Source organism: Varanus komodoensis, unplaced genomic scaffold (genome assembly GCF_004798865.1).
Source record: "Varanus komodoensis strain SLA01 unplaced genomic scaffold, ASM479886v1 scaffold11, whole genome shotgun sequence".
Lineage (NCBI taxonomy): Eukaryota > Metazoa > Chordata > Lepidosauria > Squamata > Varanidae > Varanus > Varanus komodoensis.
This window is the reverse complement of record NW_025335317.1, coordinates 22,269,177-22,289,906: the sequence shown is the minus strand read 5'-3', so window position 1 is coordinate 22,289,906 and position 20,730 is coordinate 22,269,177. Positions and strand designations below refer to the sequence as shown.

The 20,730-nt window shown below is 40.8% G+C and overlaps 1 protein-coding gene across 1 annotated transcript in view; it reads right to left on the bottom strand.

The window, feature by feature from the left end:
- The window catches only part of PCDH15 (protocadherin related 15), a 405,567-nt gene that overhangs the window by 152,815 nt on the left and 232,022 nt on the right, over nucleotides 1-20,730 (bottom strand). The window contains exons 18-19 of the mRNA XM_044420577.1: nucleotides 16,379-16,472; nucleotides 6,466-6,594 (exon numbers count right to left, since the gene is read on the bottom strand). Of these exons, the coding sequence (XP_044276512.1) occupies nucleotides 6,466-6,594; nucleotides 16,379-16,472 (223 nt within the window). The remainder of the gene's footprint in view (nucleotides 1-6,465; nucleotides 6,595-16,378; nucleotides 16,473-20,730) is intronic.

The following is a 20,730-nucleotide window of genomic DNA, read 5'->3' as shown; positions in this document are numbered from 1 at the left end:
TGACAAAGTATCTTGTTAGAAATAGAAACAAGATAAGATGGAATATTAGAAAACAAAGATGAAGATTGATGAGAATAACACAGAGATGAAATAAAGGGAGGCATGAACTCAGCAGTAGATATTAAAATGATGAATACTAAGTATGACACATCGGAGATAAGAAAAGAGGGTTTATGACAGATCCTTGAATGACTCCAATTCAAATAAAAGCATCACAGAATCATCGAACAGTAGACTTAGAAGGGGCCAGAAGCCCATTGGATCCAACTCCCTGCTCAGCGCAGGACACCAAGTTTAAACAATTCTCTCAGATGGCTGCCCAGTTGCATCTTGAATGCCTCTAATGTGGGAGAGCCCACAACCTCCCTAGGTCATTGGTTCCATTGTCTTAAGAGTCAGGGGAATTTTCCTGATATGTAGCCAGAACCAGGCTTTCTGTAACCTGAGTCCATTATTCCACATCCTGCACTCTGGGATGATTGAGAAGTGATCCTGTCATTCCCCTCTGGGACAGCCTTTCATATCCCCTCTCAGTCTTCTCTTCTTGAGGTAAACATATCCAGTTCTTTCAATTTCTTCCCATTGGACTTTTTTCCCTGGGTCATTCTTGTTGATCTGAACTGTTTCCAGCTTGTCTGCATCTCTCTTAAACTGTGGTGCCCACACCTGGACACAGTACTCCAGATGAGGCTTACCCAGTGCTGAGTAAAGGGGGACTAATACTTCATGGGATTTGGAAATAATACTTCTATCAATACAGCCTAAAATAGCATTTCCTCTTTTTATAGCCACATCACATGGACCCATATTCTGCTTGTGATCTATGAATCCAATATCTTCCTCATTTGCAGTACTGTTGAGCCAAGAGTTCCCTAGTACCACTTGTTATCTCTCTCCAGTTTGAGAAGGTGCCATTGATGAGCACCCTTTGAGTCCACAATATCAGAATATCATGGGGCCCATAGTCAAAAGCTTTGCTGAAGTCAAAATATACTATGTCCACAGCATTCCCACAGTCCATCAGGGAGGGAACCCATCCAAAAACGAAATCATATTATCCTGACATGATTTGTTCTTGAGGAATTCATGTTGGCTTTTAGTAATCACTTCATTGCTTTCAAGGTGTTGGCAGACTGACAGCTTTTATAATCTTCTCTTCATAATGGACTGAATGAGCATCAATAAGTTGAAGCTCAACTCAGACAAGATGGAAGTGTTGTTGGCAGGTGGTATGTCTGACTGGTTAGATGGCCATTACCCTGTCCTGGAGGGGGTTACACTCCTGCTAAAAGACTGGTTCCACAGCTTGGCAGTGCTCCTGGATCCAGGACTATCTCTAGAGGCCCAGGTGGACTCAGTGGCCAGGAGCACTTTCCTTCAGCTGTGGCAAATATATCAACTTCTCTCCTACCTGGATAGACAGAGTCTGACAACAGGTATTCATGCACTGGTGACATCCATGTTAGATTAATGTAATGCACTTTATGTGGGGCTGCCTTTGAAGATGGTCCAGTGAATTCAACTGGTCCAAAATCGGGTCATGCACTTAGTAGCAGCCATTAGTTTGTGGACCCACATAATACTGGTTTTATGCAAGTTACACTGGTTACCAGTTGAAGCCCAGGTTCAATTTGAAGTGCTCGTCTTGGCATATAAATCCCTAAATGGCAGAGGTTTGCATTCTCCCATAAATGCCTCCCCATCCATTAAGGGTCATCAATTTATTTATGCTGTTAGCCATCCAGAGACGTTAGTAATTGGACAGCATACAAATGCCATAAATTAAGGGGGTGGGAAGAGAAGAAAAAAGTTAGGGACCTTCCCCCTGACCTCTCCTGTTCACTCGCTCTGGTCACTCACTCCCTGGGAGTTTGGCTGCTTGTATCCCAGGGTTGCTAGACCAGCTAGGACAGCTTCTTCTGGTCTGTTCAACTAGGAGTGAGGAACCAGAATGCATCGCCCCACCCACACAACAGCTGCTGGCAATTGGGCCACTCCCTTTCAGCTGCAGCTCTCAGGACATGCCCCCTTCTGTTCAGGCTCTCAGGAACACACGGCCTCTTGAAAGAAACTGTTGGTGGGCTGGTCCAAGCCTGCCACCCCTTTCCCTCTGCCTTTGTCTCCTCTTCCACTACTACTCCGCCACCAGAAGAATTACTATGGGCAGAAATTGATAAAAAATATTCAGATATACAAGAGTGAAACCAAGAAAGGAAGTTTCCATGAAAACACAGAAAGCTTAGGAAACAAATAAGAATGTAGAATTATAGGTGATATTGCAAGCTGAAGATAAAGTAACAGAATAGAAAATTGATTACAGATCTACCAAGTAAGAGAAGATTTAAAAAGCCAAGTAAAGACATAGTTGAACAGAGTCTGCATTAGGTATATGAAGGCTCTTGAGCATGGCATCAACACATTCTCCCTTCCCTCCCCTTTCTCTTTCTATCTTCCTATCATTACCATTTGCTTTTGCTTTTCCTCTTCTTTTCTATCATTGCTAACACTTGCTTTCTTGACAGGAGGGGAGATAGTGAGCAAATAGGAAATGGCAACTACTGGTCTCCCTTCTCATGACCACCAGAGTGAGCAGCAGATGAACAAGAAGGCTACAACTGTTGAAGGCACTCCAGGTCTTTTGTCAATAGCTTCCACTGGGCTTTGGGTCCTCCATGTGTGCCCTTAATGCTTGCAATGGGAAAATAAAAACCAGACTGACAGAGCTCTAACAGGGAATGAGCAGGAAGAAGACCCGAGACATTGAAAAACTTCTGAAGGGAAATTATAAGGAAGAGTTGTAATTAGGGCCAGCATGCAATAAACGCCTCCCACCAACAGAATAGCTTCCACCAGTGGAATGGGGAGCAAGAGTTTGCTTTCCTGGCTGTGTGTCCTCAAAATTCTGCTCTGGAGGGTTGCCCTGGGTGAGCATATCAAGTTACGACATTCTCTGTCCTAGGCACTTTTGCTGTTCATGCTCAGCATTCCTGCACCTTCCCCCTCTGCAGAGGTTACACGCTGCACACCTGGCCACTCATCACCTGCATGCTTGCTTGCTGAAGCTTCAGTATACTGAAGCAACCCATGCTGTGGTCCTGATTCAAGCCAAGCATGGAGCAAGCATCAGGAGCTACCAGGCTAAGAAGCTGCCACATTGCACAATTGCTTTAGCACTGTGCAGACTGGAGCAGATAATTTACACAGAGCTCTGCTGGCCTTCCCCTTGCTACCCTCTGCTCAAGATCAAGATCAAGAGCAAGTTGCCTAGTGAATAAGCCCATCAAGTGGGAAGGCTTCAGTGGCTAGTCAGCTGACCTGAGCTTTTGTCACTTTGGGTATTGAGTCCCCAGGGTCCCCAGGTTCACTGGGATCCACCTCAGAATCCTGCTCCACCTGCTTTTCAGAAGAGATCTCATCAGGTCTGACAGCTGCCCTTGCTTCTCCATAAACTCCTCCTTGCACGCCATTCAGCTGGCATTGACAATGAATAGCTTTGGGCCAGGGCCTTGCAGTGATTTGGCAGAAAGTGGTCCGTTGAGTGGAACTGCAGCTGAAGTTACAGATTTGTAGTAATGACATTTCCAAAAGCTACACCATTCTGTAACTAGTTTAACTTGTGCTTTTGTATGACTTCTTTCCTACCAACAATACAAGGCTGCCTAGGATCAGGGGAATTGTGTGAGCCCTACTGATGCTTCCTGAAAATGTGCTAGTTGTATATATCACATGTAATCTTGCAAGACTTTTCAGATATAATCTGTGGATCAAAATATGTTAACGTTCTACACAAGAGAAGTCAATAGCTATAGGAAAAGTGGTTTGATATGTCTGAACTTCACTGTCAGTTTCACACATTTGAACTCTCAAATCTTTCTACTTCATAGTAGCCCTCTACAAAGAACTAAAAAATGCATTCAAAATTGACTTTGGGGGATCCCAATGATAAAATTAAAAGAACAGTAGGGAATCTGGTACAATTCCAAGTTGCAGAGTGTGGAGTTAAAAGTATTTAAAATGCATCCACAACACTTTGAGATTTGTCCTTTCTAGTTTTTGTCCTTTTTATCTTCTTTGCATTCTTCCATCCCAGCAGGAGCTTTTCCTGTACCACTGCTTACAAGGATTCCAGCTGTGAGCTCTTTTACTTCAAAGGCTGTTAACACTTTCTACCAGTTCCTAATATGAAATGAAGTATACTGAAGCAGCTTGGGGTTTCCAAGAAACTAAATAGCTAGGCTGACACTCTCCAACTTCCCTACTGAAAAATAAACTTGAACAAGAATATCTACATTTGGGTGGGAAAGTGTCATATCATATTCTGCCAGCAATATATTTAATGACCATTTTGGACCATTATTTAGGATAAGTAACAAGTGATACAAGTGCATTGAATACACATCTCAGTACATACGTATGCAAGTGATTTTGATTTGGGAGTAGAAAAATGTTCTTAATTTACTTATATAAAGGTTGCTTCTTACTGGGATGGCCAGTTTTTGTTTGGTAACTTTTTATAGAAATCTCTGTCATGTCATTACCAAATAGTAACATTCTAGCATCTTCTGTCATTCTCCATGATCTGTTTGTCATACCTGTTCAGTCTGTACTGCCACACTGTGTTGAAGCTTTTAGGGCACCTGCACTTTTAATTAAAAATGTCCTCTTTGCAGGTTGCCTTTATTGCTCCCTGTCCAGCACAACTGGGAGAATGAATGATATATTTCTCCTTTATTACACAGTTTCTGTTGTGTAAGGATGTTAATTAGTGTCTGTTTTTCATTTTTTCCATAAATTTTCTTTGGTAGAACTAATAATTAAGGTAATGAAATCTAATTGTGAAGCAATTAACGAGTAATTCAACACTGCACTCTATGTGCCCAAATGTTCTCTCTCTATAGAATTTACATATGCAAACCTCAAAGCACAAGGACACTGCAGCAGTGTGGTGTGCGACCAATGAATATGAGCCCAACTCACCATGTAATCATTGCTACCTAAAGTAATGCTTCAGCAGGACTTAAGAATTTTAACTTCAGTCCCTTTTGATAGTATTAAACCTTTCCAGGTTACCATTTTGTACTGCCTGCTCCTTGCAAATTGCAGCTGCAGGGCAATTGGTACATTTTGACTCAAATTGTAACCAACGTTTCAAAATTAAGACATTGTTAGGAGTGCATTGTGACTTTTTTTTCTCTTTGCATGGAGCCACGTGTGGCTCAACTAAATTGGCAGGGAAAGAAATTCACTAAAACATTTTTTATCCTTCAGCTAAGAAAAAGTTTTGCAAACACTTTGCTTGTTATTTCAAATTTACTTCTGGATGACACCTCTGACTTTGGTGGAGGCAGCATTTTACAGGACCTAGAATTTACAGTGGCACACAAGATACAGATGTGCTGGAGCAGTGACACATTGTGTTCCATTCCCTAAACTTTGGAACAAGTTGCATTTTTCTATTTGACAGTAGATAGGCAGAACACAAGCTGTATTTTAAAGATACTTCTTGCTTCCCCCAAATGACACGACTATATCCAAAAAACATCAACCATAATTTTATACCAGTTTCAGAACATATACTCAAGTTTACAGTCCCATTCTTCTTTTTGTTGTTTTCACACATCTTTAATTGCATCCAAAATGGGATTTGCATATCAAGATGTGGAGACACTTAAGGTGTCTTTCCACAGAGAGGACCAAAGAGACCCAATTCAGATGTTATTTTCACTTTTACATTTTTACAAAACAAAACAAAACAAAACAAAACAAAACAAAACAAAACAAAACAAAAACCCTCTCTGTATGTTTATACAGTGGAGCTTACTCAGAAGTAAATGTGCTTCACCATTATGAGGGCAGGAGAACAAGCGTGATAGGGAAAGGGGGAATTAGCAGAGTCGGGAGGCTCCGTGGCATACATAGTTCTTTCCCCTGATGCAGGGGAATGGCTGGCAGCTCAGGAAGAGCATCCAGGAAGCCACCATCACTCTCCAGGGTCTGCCAGCTCAGGAGATCATCTCACGTTACCCACTGGTTAAGCTGATCCTGCCCAAGTGCAGCATCCCCCCACCCTAACCTATATCATGGCACATCCATCGTACCCATCCATTCAAGTGGAACAGTTCTTTACCGGCAAAATTTCATCCAGTTTATCTATGGATTTGCTTCAGAGTGGATTGGGAGGAAGGGATCATTTGCAAGCTCATTCACAAACTAAGCTTAAATTGAATTTCTGTGGGAAATGTATTTTCTGTTAATACAATCAGATACCCTAAATGACCACCAGCACAATCCATTGCGTGATGTGACAGCTTCTCATTCATTAAAAGTGCAATCCTGTGCATGTCCGTGCTGGCTGCAGCATTAGCAGGGAGGTGTTTTTCTGCTTAAATATGCATATGAATGAATCCTTACCGAATCCTTCAAGTCCTTACGCTCAACCTCATTAATAGACATACTGTAACTTACCCTCACTTGACCAACAAATGCATTGGCTTCCTCTTCTTGTACTGTAAGATTTTTGGGAAGAAAAGGATCAAAGATGGGTCCATTATCATTTACATCTGTTACAACCACATTCACTGTAGCAGTTGAAGTCTGTAGGAAAAAGGACAAGCAAAATTATGATCTTTCTACATTGCAATGTGTGCAGTTATGTCATGTTCATTCTACAGGATAGGATTAGTAGTGCTCCAGGGTCAGTTTCCACCCAATGTTCTTTTCAACATCATTCAAAAATATTAATTCAGAAAAATAGACTTACAAAACCATGGCAAATGAACATAATATAAGCTCAATAAGTGAAATTATCTTTGTATCAAGTGCAAGAAAAGGACTACAGAGCAATGGCTCCTTCTCATTTTTTTCCATTAAGACAGATGCTGCATCTAACTCTGGGTCAATTCAAGCAAATACAACCAGATTTTCATAAAAACCAGGTATAGGGATAGACAACCAAGCAGGAAAACTTCACTGCAGCTGGGTAAGAACAAACGAGCAATTTTTAATAGTGAAAAGTAAGCACACAATTATAGCATGTAAAAACGAACACCACTGTTTCTATAAATGTGTACTCAGAAGTGCATCCCAATAAGTCCATGGGGCTTGTTCTCAGGTAAGTGGAACCAGGATTGCACTTAAGGGAAAGCAAGTGTTCCATTTGAATCTAATGGGTGGCTTGTGAGAAGGACACTTGCTGATTGATTATGCTTCTAGCTCTGAACAAGCTGTGAATAGCTTGACCTCAGAGCTGACCTTACCATTAGTCAGACATCTGGCCGGGACAGCAGATTTTGGAAGTCATGCTGTTATTTAATTTGCTGTTATTGCATTTTAATCACCAGGGACGGAGAGAAATGCTTGTGGGCTTTTTTGTCTCCTGTGTCAGAATAACTTGGCTAGTAGATGTGGCTAGAATTGTTTGGGGAAATGCCATTTGTAGTCCCACCTTAGGCAGCAAAATGTCTTGAGCCAGACTTGTCTCATTTTGAGACTGTCTAAAGAATTCAATCATTAAACTGGGTTTAAAGCAAATTTAAAGTTTCATTACAGCAAGTTTTAGCCAATGCTAAATGCCATTTACTTCAATGAGCCTCCTCTAAGTAGGGCTAACACTGGTTACATCCTAACGTAATGGTTGTAAACTGCCCAGACAGCTTCAACTACGAGGCAGTATAGAAATTAAACAAATACATAAATAATTACTGAAAGTTCAGAGTTGCTTCAGGAGCATATGATATAGTATAGATCTCTGGAGCACAGTGACCAGTGTGAAGGTTCTTTTCCTTTGCGACTTATAAACACTGGGATTCTGAGCAAGGCATTTCCTGTATATACCGTCCCCCACTATATGCACTGGTATACTTCCTTTGATCTTTATTTATTTCATATGGCATAGCAGAATGCAACATTATTGCATAAATATGCACTAAAACAATATATAAAATGTAAAACATTGGGACTGTAAATTATTTTAGAAACATGAAATACAAATTATGAATAAAATTAAGCTATGTATGAGCAGCTACTAGAGTGGCAAGGCCTATGGTTGTAAGTCGAGGTCGTTTAGCCATTGGACAGCAGTAGCTTCAAGATGATGTAGTTCTTGCAGGGAACCAGGAAGCTTTCTAAGGGGGCATTTCATTGCCATGTGGTGAAAAGTTTGTGGGACATTCCCACAGTCACAGTTAGAGTTGTTGACCAGCCTCCCATTTGTGTTTCCAGTATTGGCATCTGCCAGGAGTAGTTCAAATCTGATTGAGCGCTGCCCAGTTTTTCCTTGGGAGATCAAAGCCATGGGGGCATTGTACGGGATCAGACACTATGTAGACTAGCCTTCTCATGGTGCATTCCAGGCAATGTGACTCAACTAGCTAGTCTACACTTTCGGCTGCTGGACCTTACAAGGATTTTCCAGCAAGAAACAACATCATGAATACTTCCTTTGAAAATAGTTGGCTTAAGAATTTACTTAAGGAAGTAAATCATTGATAATTTATTGATAATTGGTAAATTGCCCAAACATTTCTGAAACACTCAGCTTTCATTCAATGTAGAGTTCATGCTTCAGTGTTTGCATGTGATCCTGCCCCACCAAATATAAAGAGGGGGTGAGGTTTGCCAAAAGGGGCACACAGGGAATGTGTGCAGATGTTGAACACTTACCCTTTAGCTCATCCTAACAGGTCTTTTTATCTCAATGGGCTCTGATACCAGAAACCAGCCTGATGGCATGAAAGATGGGAAGTTAAGGCATGTGAGCATAAAGGGTTCACATCCCATCAATCATATTCTCCTCACCCCACCCGCTGCTTCTTCGTATAAGTCTCCCATGTTCTAACTTCATAGGTGACTTTGGCAGGACTGCTTTTAAATGGATGGGTCTTGTACATCTAGTTTGGCCCTTGCAAACAGTTGAAGAGGTGACCGCACACTTGGGAGAGCTCATTTGACTGGATGCTTTTCAGGCAGGGTGGGGCTGTGGGTCCCTGCATATAGTAATACGGCATGGCATGGAGAAAGTTCTTCTGAATTGCATCCTAAGTCTGTGAACGCAAGAGTTTTGTATAGAGAAACATTCAGTGACGTTAGCTTCCTTCTGTAGCCCAGAGTGGTAGAGTTGAGACATATAGGCTTCCCACCTTCCTGCTTGTAGGCATGAAGCTTTAGTGTGATAAAATATGCCTCTAATTTTGTTGTCAATGTGCTATTTTGCATTTTCATTGCATAAAAGCCAACTGTGGTTAGAGCACATGGAACAGAACAAATTCAGATTATTCTATAACCCTGTGAAGGCCACTTGGTTGTATCCAAGTGTGCCTGCCTACCAAGTGGAACAGGCACCACAGATGGAACAGATTTCCCCTCCCTCCCTGAAGCCCTTTATGCATCTCAAAACCTTCTCTGCAGGGCTGAGGGACTCACAGGATGCAGAGAAATAACGTTTGCTAAAATTAGAAGCAATTCTGCACATATTTACGGTTGAGTCCCATTAGATTCCACAGGGCTTACCTCAAGGAAAGGGAGCATAGGAATGCAACTTCAGAAAGCATGAGAAAAAGGGCAGATCACACAGAGGTCATTGGCCATTTCTCCTGCTGCTACTAGAAATCTTTATGTAGTCTTCTTGACACCTGCTCAGACTAGTGATGCTTCCTCTCACAGCATTTCTTTGTAGCTCTGCTAATTGAGACTGTTTTCCTTTTCTTTTAGCACAGAGGAACTGGGGACTTAAAATGGGACCTTCTAGATGCCAAACTTTTCCCTTACCAATGAACTCCTCCCTTCAATTCAAGTTGGAATATTACTAGTAAAATCCAAAGTTTTGCTTTCATGATGCCAACAATGAAGCTTATGGGATAACTTCAACCATTAAAGTTAGTTAGGCTGCTTGACTATCAATACACCCTTTTAACTGATAACTTCAGAATAAATGTTGAAAAGTTGACATTACTGAATTTGTTTACAGTGCTGTCTTTCTTGTAAGAAACAAACTCTCTTGGCTATGGAAATGCAAGTTCACATACTTCTTCCACCAGCTTGAAACTCCATTTTCAATTGTTGGTTAATCCTCACCACCATTGTTAGTGATAACTTTGATGCAGGCAGAATATTAATTAACCACAGTTCAACAGAACAGGGAAGGAAATGAGTCAGGAATTTCAGTAGGAGAGAGAAAGGAAAATAGGAATGGGGTGATGGGTGTAAGCTTGTGATTCACCCTCCATTTCCTAAGTAAGGAACTGTCATGCTGGCACATGGATCATTTGTCTAGACATGAAACTATGTGGCATGTACACAGATCCTCATGCATGAGTTATGAATACAAATTGCATTGATATGGCTTAAAGAAGACATTACTTAAAACAGAAAGAAACTACATTCTGCGATAAGATTATTGTCTGACATCAGTGAACACTGACATCAGAAGCATTTTAAAAATGAGAAATGCTTCTAAACCATCCATCCTGGCAGCTTACTAGAACTAATAAAAGAAGATTACTGTATTGTTGTGAACTAGTCCAGTTGGAAAGACTTTATGCCTTTCCTTAATCTCTCTTCAAGATGTGTATATTAATCATGACTGGTGGACTTTTAATAACACAACACATTTCCTAGTCTAAAAAAAATTGAGGGGGGTTGTCCCCACCCCTGGAAACTTACTGCATTTTTCATTGCAGCCCAGTCACTACTTTTCCATATCATAGCAATATGAAAAATGCTGTCCTACATGAATTATTCTTAGTCACTCCTACTGCCCAAATGGTAGCTGTTGTTCTTTTCTTCTTTTCTTAATGATTTGTTTTCATGTTTTAATTATAACAACTTTTTTTGGTATTTCATTGCCCTTCATTGCTAGGAGTACAATTTATTAATAGATAAATAGATGCTTTCACAAAATAGCAAAAGATCAGAAATATTGCACCTCAGGAATCCCTCCAGGAGACTAAAGACATTTCTGGTCTGAGGGCATGAAACAATGTTCCAAAAACATGACCTGTGCAGGGAACCATGAATAGGAACATTTTTGTGATTGGAAAAAGGAGTGTAAAATGGAACAGCAACCCTTTATTATTATTCAAGAAGATGGTAGAAGCAAAGAAATGTTCACAGCTTCAGTGTCAGTTTATATGTAAAATTGCTGGGATGTTTGTTCCTCTTTTAAAAATAAAAATATGCCAATATTTAATAGAGACAATATTCAATGAGAATTCCAAATAAGTACTGAATTATAAACAAAGGTAGGGCTTCAGAAAACATGCGACTACGCTATGATGGGTACTACCTGTAGAAATAAGAAAATAGAATAGATTAGGTATAAGTATCAATGCATTTTAAAAATATCTAAAGTGGTATAAATTTTAAAAGAACTTTAAAGTGTGGTTTTTTCCCTACAAATCTGAATGGAAACGAAATGGAATCACCTTGAAACACATGTGAAATGAACACAAACCAGATTGAGAGCTAGTGTGACGTAGTGGTTAAGAGCATGGAACTGGGACTCAGACGATCTGGGTTCGAGTCCCCGCTCAGCCATGGAGCCAACTGGGTGACTTTGGGCCAGTCACAGACTCTCAGCCCAACCTACCTCACAGGGTGGTTGTTGTGGGGAGAAGATGGAGGAGGAGAATGATGTAAGCTGCCTTGAGCCCTTTGTAGGAAAAAGGCAGGATATAAATCGAAAAATAGACAGAAATAGATAGATTGATTAAGCCTGTTCTATCAAATCCGTAGACTTTCCTGTTCTCTTGTCTGGCACTTTAAAACTAAACCAGATGAAGAGAATATGTTCTTGTAATAAAAGGCAAGAGTCAGAAGTTGTCTCGTGGGGGAACTAGAGCATTTTTAACATTTGAGTGCTGTGCCACAGACACTGTTGATGTGCATGTATAAGCAGACTTTCCCAGCGATGAGGCAATTGGATGCAAAGGACAGTTAACAGCAAAAGTGCGGGATACTTTTGTAATATTTGTCACTTTAAACTGCAAAGGAAATTTAAATAGAAAACAACATTCCTAGTTATCAGAATGAAAGTGGGACTCACTTTAACCTCAAACCAGTTCTGGAACAAAGAAAGCAAGTTATGTTGAAATGGGGATGGGTTCCTTTCAGGTGCATCAGGGGTACAGAGCCTCCGTCAGCCGTAGGGTCAAATTCCATTTTGGAGAATTGTGCAGGGGATGTAAGGCCAAACCAAAGAGATGGGCCAAAGGAATGGGATGGGGGCAAAAATACAAACCCTCCAGTATATTTTACCTTAACGACCTTGCTAGCAGAGAAGTTTGGACAAGCACTGGGGGACTGCACAAAACCATGAAGAGAGTATGTTCGGAAAAGGCAGCAGAGCTGGAAAAAGAGGGTGTGATCTGGTGGGAATGACCAATTTCAGGGGAAAAGAGGGTTGGATTGGGGCACTAGGCTCCAGATTTGGACCCTGGGCAAGAGGCTTTGCACAGCTGCCTTTCCATAAAAAGATGCCCACAACAGCGATAAAGTACACACTGATAAAATTATGAAAGATGTTGCTATTGTTAAATAATCTATTGCTAGCAAAACCTGTACAACAAAAGTATAAAGAGACTGAGAATAAGCAGTACTTACATCTTCTTATGTTGTTTGCCCTATATAAATTGTGCTCTGCATGCAAGATGGAAAATCCTCATGCACAAGCAGAGTTCCACACTTGCATACTTGCATGTGTGTCATCTACATGTATAGCATGGTGCGCATTGGACTCTACCAGTCTGTTCGGGTGCTTCTTTTGAAGGGAACAACAGCATGCATCCACCTTGAGAGCCACAAGCCATGCATGCCCCTGTTGAGCATGACCAGAATGTGCCGCTGTCCCTTTGAAATCCACTCTACTTCCTGCTCATTCTGATCAATGTCTTCAGGTGGCCAATGGATCTCATCCACAGAAACTTAGATGTTCATTAGAGGCCAGGAAATGATGAACTACCAGAAAGGGAAGATCCTGAACAGTGTGGTGCGTATTTTGACTCTACGTCTCACTACTGGAGAACTCAATTCATTATTTTACTTTACATTTTGAAGGTATAGGCTGAAAATAGAGTGTGGTGATTAGAAACAAAAATGCAAATGTGACCTTTCCAATGAAAAGGTGCAACCACACTGACAGTTAACTAACCGGTCTGAAGCCAGGGAAGCAGCAGTTCCCACACTGCTCCTCATCACACACTTCCTGATGCCTTAGTAAATGCATCTGCAAGACTCCTAAATGATCACATTTTTCAGCTTACCAAATATTATGTTTAAAATGTAATAAAGTTACAAGAACTGAAACATAAGAACTAACATATGGGAGGCTGCACTTCAGGCAGATTTTCTCCTTGGATAATTATATTTTCATCAGAGAAAACTCATTGTGAATTCAACAGAGAAGTTAGGCAAGGTTACCTGATAGAAAACACATGTGTAATATGTTTATCTTTGTTTTTGGGATTTCTATTTTCTTTTACAGAATAATACACATTCACAAATGCCATAAAAATCATCAAATAAAAATGCAGGGTTCACATGAACTTTTCTAAAGTTTTTCAAGAAGAAAAAAGGGACAAAGAGAAAGAAAGAGATAAGTTTAGTTTCTATTTCAACTCCCCACCATGATCAGGAGTATCCTGGCAGAGAGGAAAATGCTTACTTTAAGATCATTTCCTAAATGTGCATCTCAACAGAAGGGCACAGAAGATTGATGATACAGACTGAGATCCCTAGTCTGCATCTAGGAGGCACTTGGGAAAAGAGAATTTTGCAAAGAACTGTAAAAGGTTTGGATAAAGGATTATATCATTTATTAACCAGGTGCTCTCTTTGATGAATTTGCATGCTCATCACCTGATAAATCTGCTAAATATTGACTTGCATGCATGAATGAGTCAACATCATGGCTCTAACACCATAGAAAGAGCTTTCATATTGTCTCGCATACACAGTGCTTTGCAAGAGTCACACCATCAGGTGTAGAGAAAGTGACACAGAGGCCTGTGTGAACTAGCCATTAGTCTCAGGAAAAAATGTAGTTGCACTCCCTAGCTGTGGTGCAGTTACAAAGGGGAGAACTAGGTACTGAACAGTAAGCTCCATGTCTTCTTTATGAACTCTGTACATTAACTTTCTTACTCTCAGGGACAACTACAGGTAGGGACATTGCTAGGCACCTAAAGATTTGAAGCCTAAGCCTGCAGAACACAGATATGCATGTGCTGATTTGTATCTATCTATGCACATTTAGAAATAATCACCAGGTTTTATTTAAATTTTATGGAATGCAAAGAAAGCTAATTACTTTCTCACCCAAATCATAATAAATTCTTCAATTAACTTGCATCCTGACCCTGGTCATTCGAACACAAAAGTTTGTTCTAAGCTTAATTGCTAAGCAGGGAAAGGACAATTAATATGGGCATCCATCCCCACTGGACTGTCAGGGGCTGAAGTCTCACAGGCCAGTGCCAAGCAGTGCACCTGGCTGGAGATCCTTCTGATATCTATCACATGACATGCAGAATCCAAAGCAATTATTTGCCTATCTGCTACTTCTTTCCATCTTGGGCCTCTGAACTTGGGCTCACTAAATCCATTCCATCTCTTCTTTGTGAATTGTTATGAATTCTGCTCATTGATGGATTTTTTTCCCATTTACCAAACTCGTTTTCATTTACACTTGCACAAAGTACCTGTTGTGTAAATTTGTGTTTCCAACAATATGCAAATCACTCCAAATATGTGCAACTCCTAACACATATTTTCATGCTTTAGCCCATGGGGAAAATTGTTTTGACAATTAAACCGGTGTAAAATTCTGAAAAGTAAAAAAATACAATCCACAAGTTCACAGAATTATATAACTTGGGAAAAAGATGTTTTGCTGAAGAATCCATAGGTCAGAATCATTTAAATCTGGACTTACTTGAATTGTCTGTAAATTTCTCCAACATTCCTACTTGAGATATATAGACAATGGACCTTCAGCACGGTCACTTTTTCACTATCTCCCTACTCTAACCTCCTTTCTATAGTGCTTTGTCTGATTTGGAGATCTTGAAAGCTTGCACATTTTTGTGATCTTATAAAATAAAAGTATTATGGGTTTCAGAATCATGTTTTGAGTATCCCTATATGCTGAAGTGGAGACCAATACAAAAACTTGTCATTTTCACTGGAGGTTCTAAGTCATTTGCAACATGTAGTCACTTTCTGAAAATACCTTAATATATACTCTTGTATCTAGACAAGAGAAATGGTTTATCAAATGCACCGGCAGCAGAACTGTTTGGACATAGTTGTTCATAAATACATTACTTATTTAATTTTAGCAAGAACTCAAAGTGGCTTACATCATTCTCCTTCTGCTGCTCTCAATCTTATCTCCAGAACAAGAACCTGTGAGGTAGGTTGGGCTGAAAATCTGTGGCTGGCTCAAAGTCACCCAGCTGGCTTCGTGACTGAATGAGGACTAAAGATTGCCTGAGTCTTGGTCCTGTGCTCTTAACCACTACACCACAAACTAAACCAGTAGAAAACAACCCAGGACACCAAAATTATTCTTTATTTACAGAAATAACCTTTTCAAAGGCTAAAACAGAACTGCCTATGAGTCAAAGAAATATCATGAGAGCTAGAAATCACAGGATAAACTGGCAGCATTTAAGGGAAGTAGAATATAAAGCAATAAATGAAAGGTCACCAGATAGTTTCAGGAAATTCCATATTCTTGTCACTAGCAGTTTGAGCCCACAGTTTGTCACTGATAACAAATACCGCAGACAAACAAAGCAAACTTCCTAATATTCCAGAAGCTAACCTAATTTGTAAAGTAGTTCATATCTAAACAAGCAAATGAAAACATGTGATATAACTTTCCTTATGGTTTTATGCAAAACCTTTTCAACATGATTTCCCAGGTGCTGGGACAGGGGTGGAATTGAAGTCACTGAGGTCTATAAAGGCTTTTTACAGGTCCAAACATGCATCTCGGGATCTGGTTTCACATGGTGCAAGTCAAATGTTCAAAATGTCGTGCAATAGGCTGGGCAGTGAGCTGCTCCCAGAGCATTCCAACACAACTAAGACGAACCCCATAAGACACCCATCATGGTGTGCAGTGTGTGTGCTGGCCATGATAGAACAATGAGAGGTCAGACAATAGAACACAAATCAGTCCAGTAAAAGTGTAAGAGCTAGACTGACAAAGTAATACTATGAAGGCACCTGCATGAACCCTTGTGACATAAAGGCGAATTGGCAAAGGTATGCATGGATCAGTGATCAGCTTGCACCAGATATGCCACAATTGCAGGTGTTTTGCCTCCCTGTTGTTTCAATTTCAAACAAATGCACACTTACATTTCAAGGAACTTACCCCATCAGGTCGGCCATCTGAGGCTGTAACAATCAAAATGTAGCGATCAGTGCTTTCTCTGTCTAAAGGCTTTCCTAAGGCTAGCAGCCCGGATCTAAGAATAACACGAAAAATTATGTTACATTATAACATGGCTTCTAAAAGTTTACAATTTTAGGGTATGTTATTGAATTGGTTGCTTAATTAATTAACTGACTGATTGATTTCTATACCGGCCAACGGCCAAAGCTCTTTGGGTGGATCACAGCAACATATTTAAAAACAATACAAAATATACCAATTGATATATATTAAAATATCATGAAAAGGTTGGTAATACAAAATTTAAGACCAAATTAAACAAAGAAAAATCAAAAAGTATATGTTAAAAATACCCAGTTAGACTCTGTCCAACAACCAGCAGCTAATTCAATGCCCTGCAGTAGAGGGCAGTCTTTACCTGGCATGGACAAGATACTAAGGCTGATGGCAGGCAGGCCTCAGTGGGGAGCTCATTCCAGAACTGGGAGGTCACCACTGAAAAGTCTCTTCTCACCACCATCCGAGTCTCCCTCAGAGGTGGCAATCAGAGAAAGGCCCCAGAACTTGATTGCAGTGTCCAGGTAGATAGAGGCTGGGGAAGCATTCTATCAGATATCGTGGTTCCAAGCCATGTAGGGTTTTATAGGTCAAAACTAGCATCTTCAATTGGACTCAGAAGCATATAGGCAGCCAGCGGAAGCAAGTCAGAATTTCCCATCCCTGTTATTAATTTGGCTGCCACATTTTGTAGAAGCTGCAGCTTCCAAACAGTCTTCAGGGGCAGCCCCACACAGAGTACATTGCAGTAGTCTGCCTTAGAGGTTACCAGAGCATTCATCACTGATAGTAGGCTATCTCTGTCCAGATAAGGGTATTGCTGAGCTACTAGCTGAAGCTGGTAGAAGGCATCCTGAGTCACTGAAGCCACCTGGGCTTCAAGGGACAAAGATGGCTCCAGAAGCACTCCCAACCTTATGTAAAACAGGTTGAATTCTCTCCATCCAGTTGGAAGAACCATCCACCAACAGGATCTCAGTCTCTTCTGGATTGAACTTCAGTTTGCCTTCATCTAGTCTGCTGTTGCAGCCAGGTTCTGGTTCAGCATATCCACAGCCTCACCTGTTGTGTGTCATCAGCATTCTAACAGCAACATATTCTAAAACTCCAGATGACCTTACCAAGTGGTTTCATGCAGATGAAATAGCATGGAGGACAAGACTGAGGAACCACACACTGGAGGATCTGGGGGATGGTGGTGGCAGAGCAACATCCCCCAAGCACCACCTCCTGGAGCCTAGCATCCAAGTAGGAGAGGCATCACTGCAATCCACTGCCTCTCACACCCAACTCAGACAGTCACCCCAGAAGGATACTGTGGTTGATGGTATCGAAAACTGCTAAGAGGTCCAGGAGAACCAACGGGTCATATTCGCTCGGTCTCTTTCCCAGCATAGGCCATCATACAGGGTGATCAAGGCTGTTTCTGTGCCAAAAATCAGGCCTGAGCCCCAGCTGAAATTGATCCAGATAATTGGTCTCATTGAAGAATGCCTGGAGCATCAGGGAGTATTTCTCTTTTCAGAAAATACTATTTCTTTGTTTCAAAATGTACTTCTGGAAATGATGTTTTTCCTTCTCTTTCTGAGCAAAGTTTGTAAAAACAAAGGTCTGCTTCTAAGGCTTTATAGCTGCATATATATTTATGATTTAGGATTAGAGATGTGATTTGGAGATTTTATATTATGGGATCATAGGACAGATAGTACCAAGGTGAATACAAACCTGTTGTTCATTTGTGCTGGCAACAAAGTTGTTCCAAACCACAATAGATTATGAAATGCACTAAGAAAGTATCTGAGCCCAAATAACTCCTTAAACAGAATGGTTTCAGTGGTTACACTAAACTACAAAATCCCAAGATCAGTATAACATTATATGTTCAAAACCGTTTTATATGTATTGAATATGCTTATAACTACAAGTAGCTGATGACCCATTTAGTGTGATGGACAGGGAGCAATATAGAGTGCTTATCTTTTTGATCTCCCTCTATATTTTCCTTCAAAGATATAAAATAAGAGCAATTTGATTATATAGAGGAATGTAAAGATGTGTACTCAGGAACACAAATGGCTTGGAAAATAAGCTTCCCCCCGGCCCCTGAGTATTTCCCAACCATGGATCTAGTTCTCAACTGAACTAGATGAGCATATCCATTTTGGAACAAATGATAAGCTGGAAAATGAACGGGGCCCTTTCAGTTCAGTTTTTATTTGTTCTGAAATGAAGTCCCAGAAGAATGAAAGAAATGCCCATCTATACTCAACTGGAGGCAGGAGGCAGAGTAGCTCATATCTGTGGACACTATTGCTGGATGCCACTTTATCTGCCGGAAAGCCTCAGGCATTGCATTACAGTTAGCTACTCAGCCAAGTTGAAGGTGCTTACTGTGAGTGTGTCTCTTTCCCTCTCCAACAGATTCAACAGAAGGTTTTCAGAAGTATACACCTTTATTTGAGCTAGGATGTTTCATATGAAGTTTATTCTCAAATAGCATCAATCAAAGTAATGTTCATTCCGGTCTGTGTGAGGAGCTCTGGCCCATGTGAAGAGTTGATTCCAAAGACCTTTCTTCCTTTCTTTTCCAAAAGGTGTGACTCCACCCTTAGGAAGGTTTCTGCTGCTCGTAAGCTTGAGCGACATTACTTAATTGGTCCTTTCATTTAGCTTGAAACTGGCTCTTTGGGTTAATGATGCACACCCCACATGCACAGACTATACTACAGTGTCTTCCCTCAAACACGAGGTTGTTTGGTTCTCTGCAGCTGAGAATTCTCCTTAACCTTGACATTATTATGCCACATTCCAATCCCTCTCATTCTCAGTTTAGTTCACATGCAGAGTCTGAACTTTCTAACTGGGAATGCTGCTTGTTTTGTTTTGTAAGAGAAATGGGCCCATCTCTACAGTGGTTTGGCGGGCCGATACAGTCCTATAAAGTTTGGGACCTGATACTAGATCTTAAGAAAGACTGGGGAGGCTGCCTTGATAGTGTTGGGTGTGCCAGGGTATGCAGTGTGATTGAAGAAGCCCTTTTCATCATCAATATCAACACTGTGTTTCAAAAGCTTAAAGTACAACTAAAGACTTACTACCCCAGACTATTGACTGAAACTGTACTGTTACATCTTGTAAATGTTTGCTTGTTTCTTCTCTTTCCTATTTTCCTGCTTTATCAGTCAACATTTCTATTATTTCACTTTGCAGATTTTATATTCCCTTTGGGATTCTTTCATATTGAAAATCAGGGGTTTCCCCTTAAATAAATAAAGGGACAAGAAGGGGAATATCTCTAACCAATTTTATGTATCTCAATTTTTGTCTAGCTTGCACCCCATTTGCTTTGTCCCATAATTTCCAGTGTCAGCCGCTGAGATTCAAGCCTGTCCTTTTCTGGGTTCTGTTTCTTGGTCACAATGACTGCTGGAAGAGTTAGACAGATCTGAACAGAGTTCAGAGTTGAACTGCTGCTCACAAAAGCTGACACTGTCACTTGTATCAACATTCTTCTATGCCACATTGCTTAGGTAAGCAAGCTAACAGTCAGGCCTGTCCCATGGGAAAAAAATGGAAATGCAGAGTTCAGTTGTACACTGAGCGGGAATGTTGCACACTTACCAGGGGAACCCGGTGCCATTAAACTCAGTAGGACTACTGAGTAAATACGCTTAGAGAGACGCTGTAAGCTTTAGACACTGCACGTTCTGCATCTAGAAGTAGTGCAATACTATGTATGTTTGCTCAAAAACGGGTCCTACTATTTTACTTGGGCTTACTCCCAAGAAAGTGTACAGATGACTGCAATAGGCAGAGCAATTCCACACTTCATTTCCAGCAGGTGGAGGAAGGAAATTTACTAGGTCAGCTTCTACGTACCCTGATGTTTTGCTGTGGACAGCCCAGAAGGCAGTTTTTCTTTATGGATAATGGGAGAAAATTAAGTACACCAGATGCAGGAGGCCTGGCAAGGAGAACTGCTGAAATGAAGGGATTTGGACTTGGAGTCTTCACTTCTGTTGCCGACAAGCCCAACATGCCATTTCCCCCAATCTATTGGCAGAACATCACACGGCACAACTTTGCACTGGTGTGCTGGGGAACCTCCAAAAACAGTTGTTCTGCTGGCAGGACACCTCTGCTGGAATAGAAGCACTTCCACCTCTTCGCGAGTTCACCAGCCAGTTTACCACAGAAGTGATGGTTTAGTGTGGAAGGAACTCTTGCTTTTCTGAGTTCATCAGCAGACCCAACCTATTTCCAATATTTCTTAC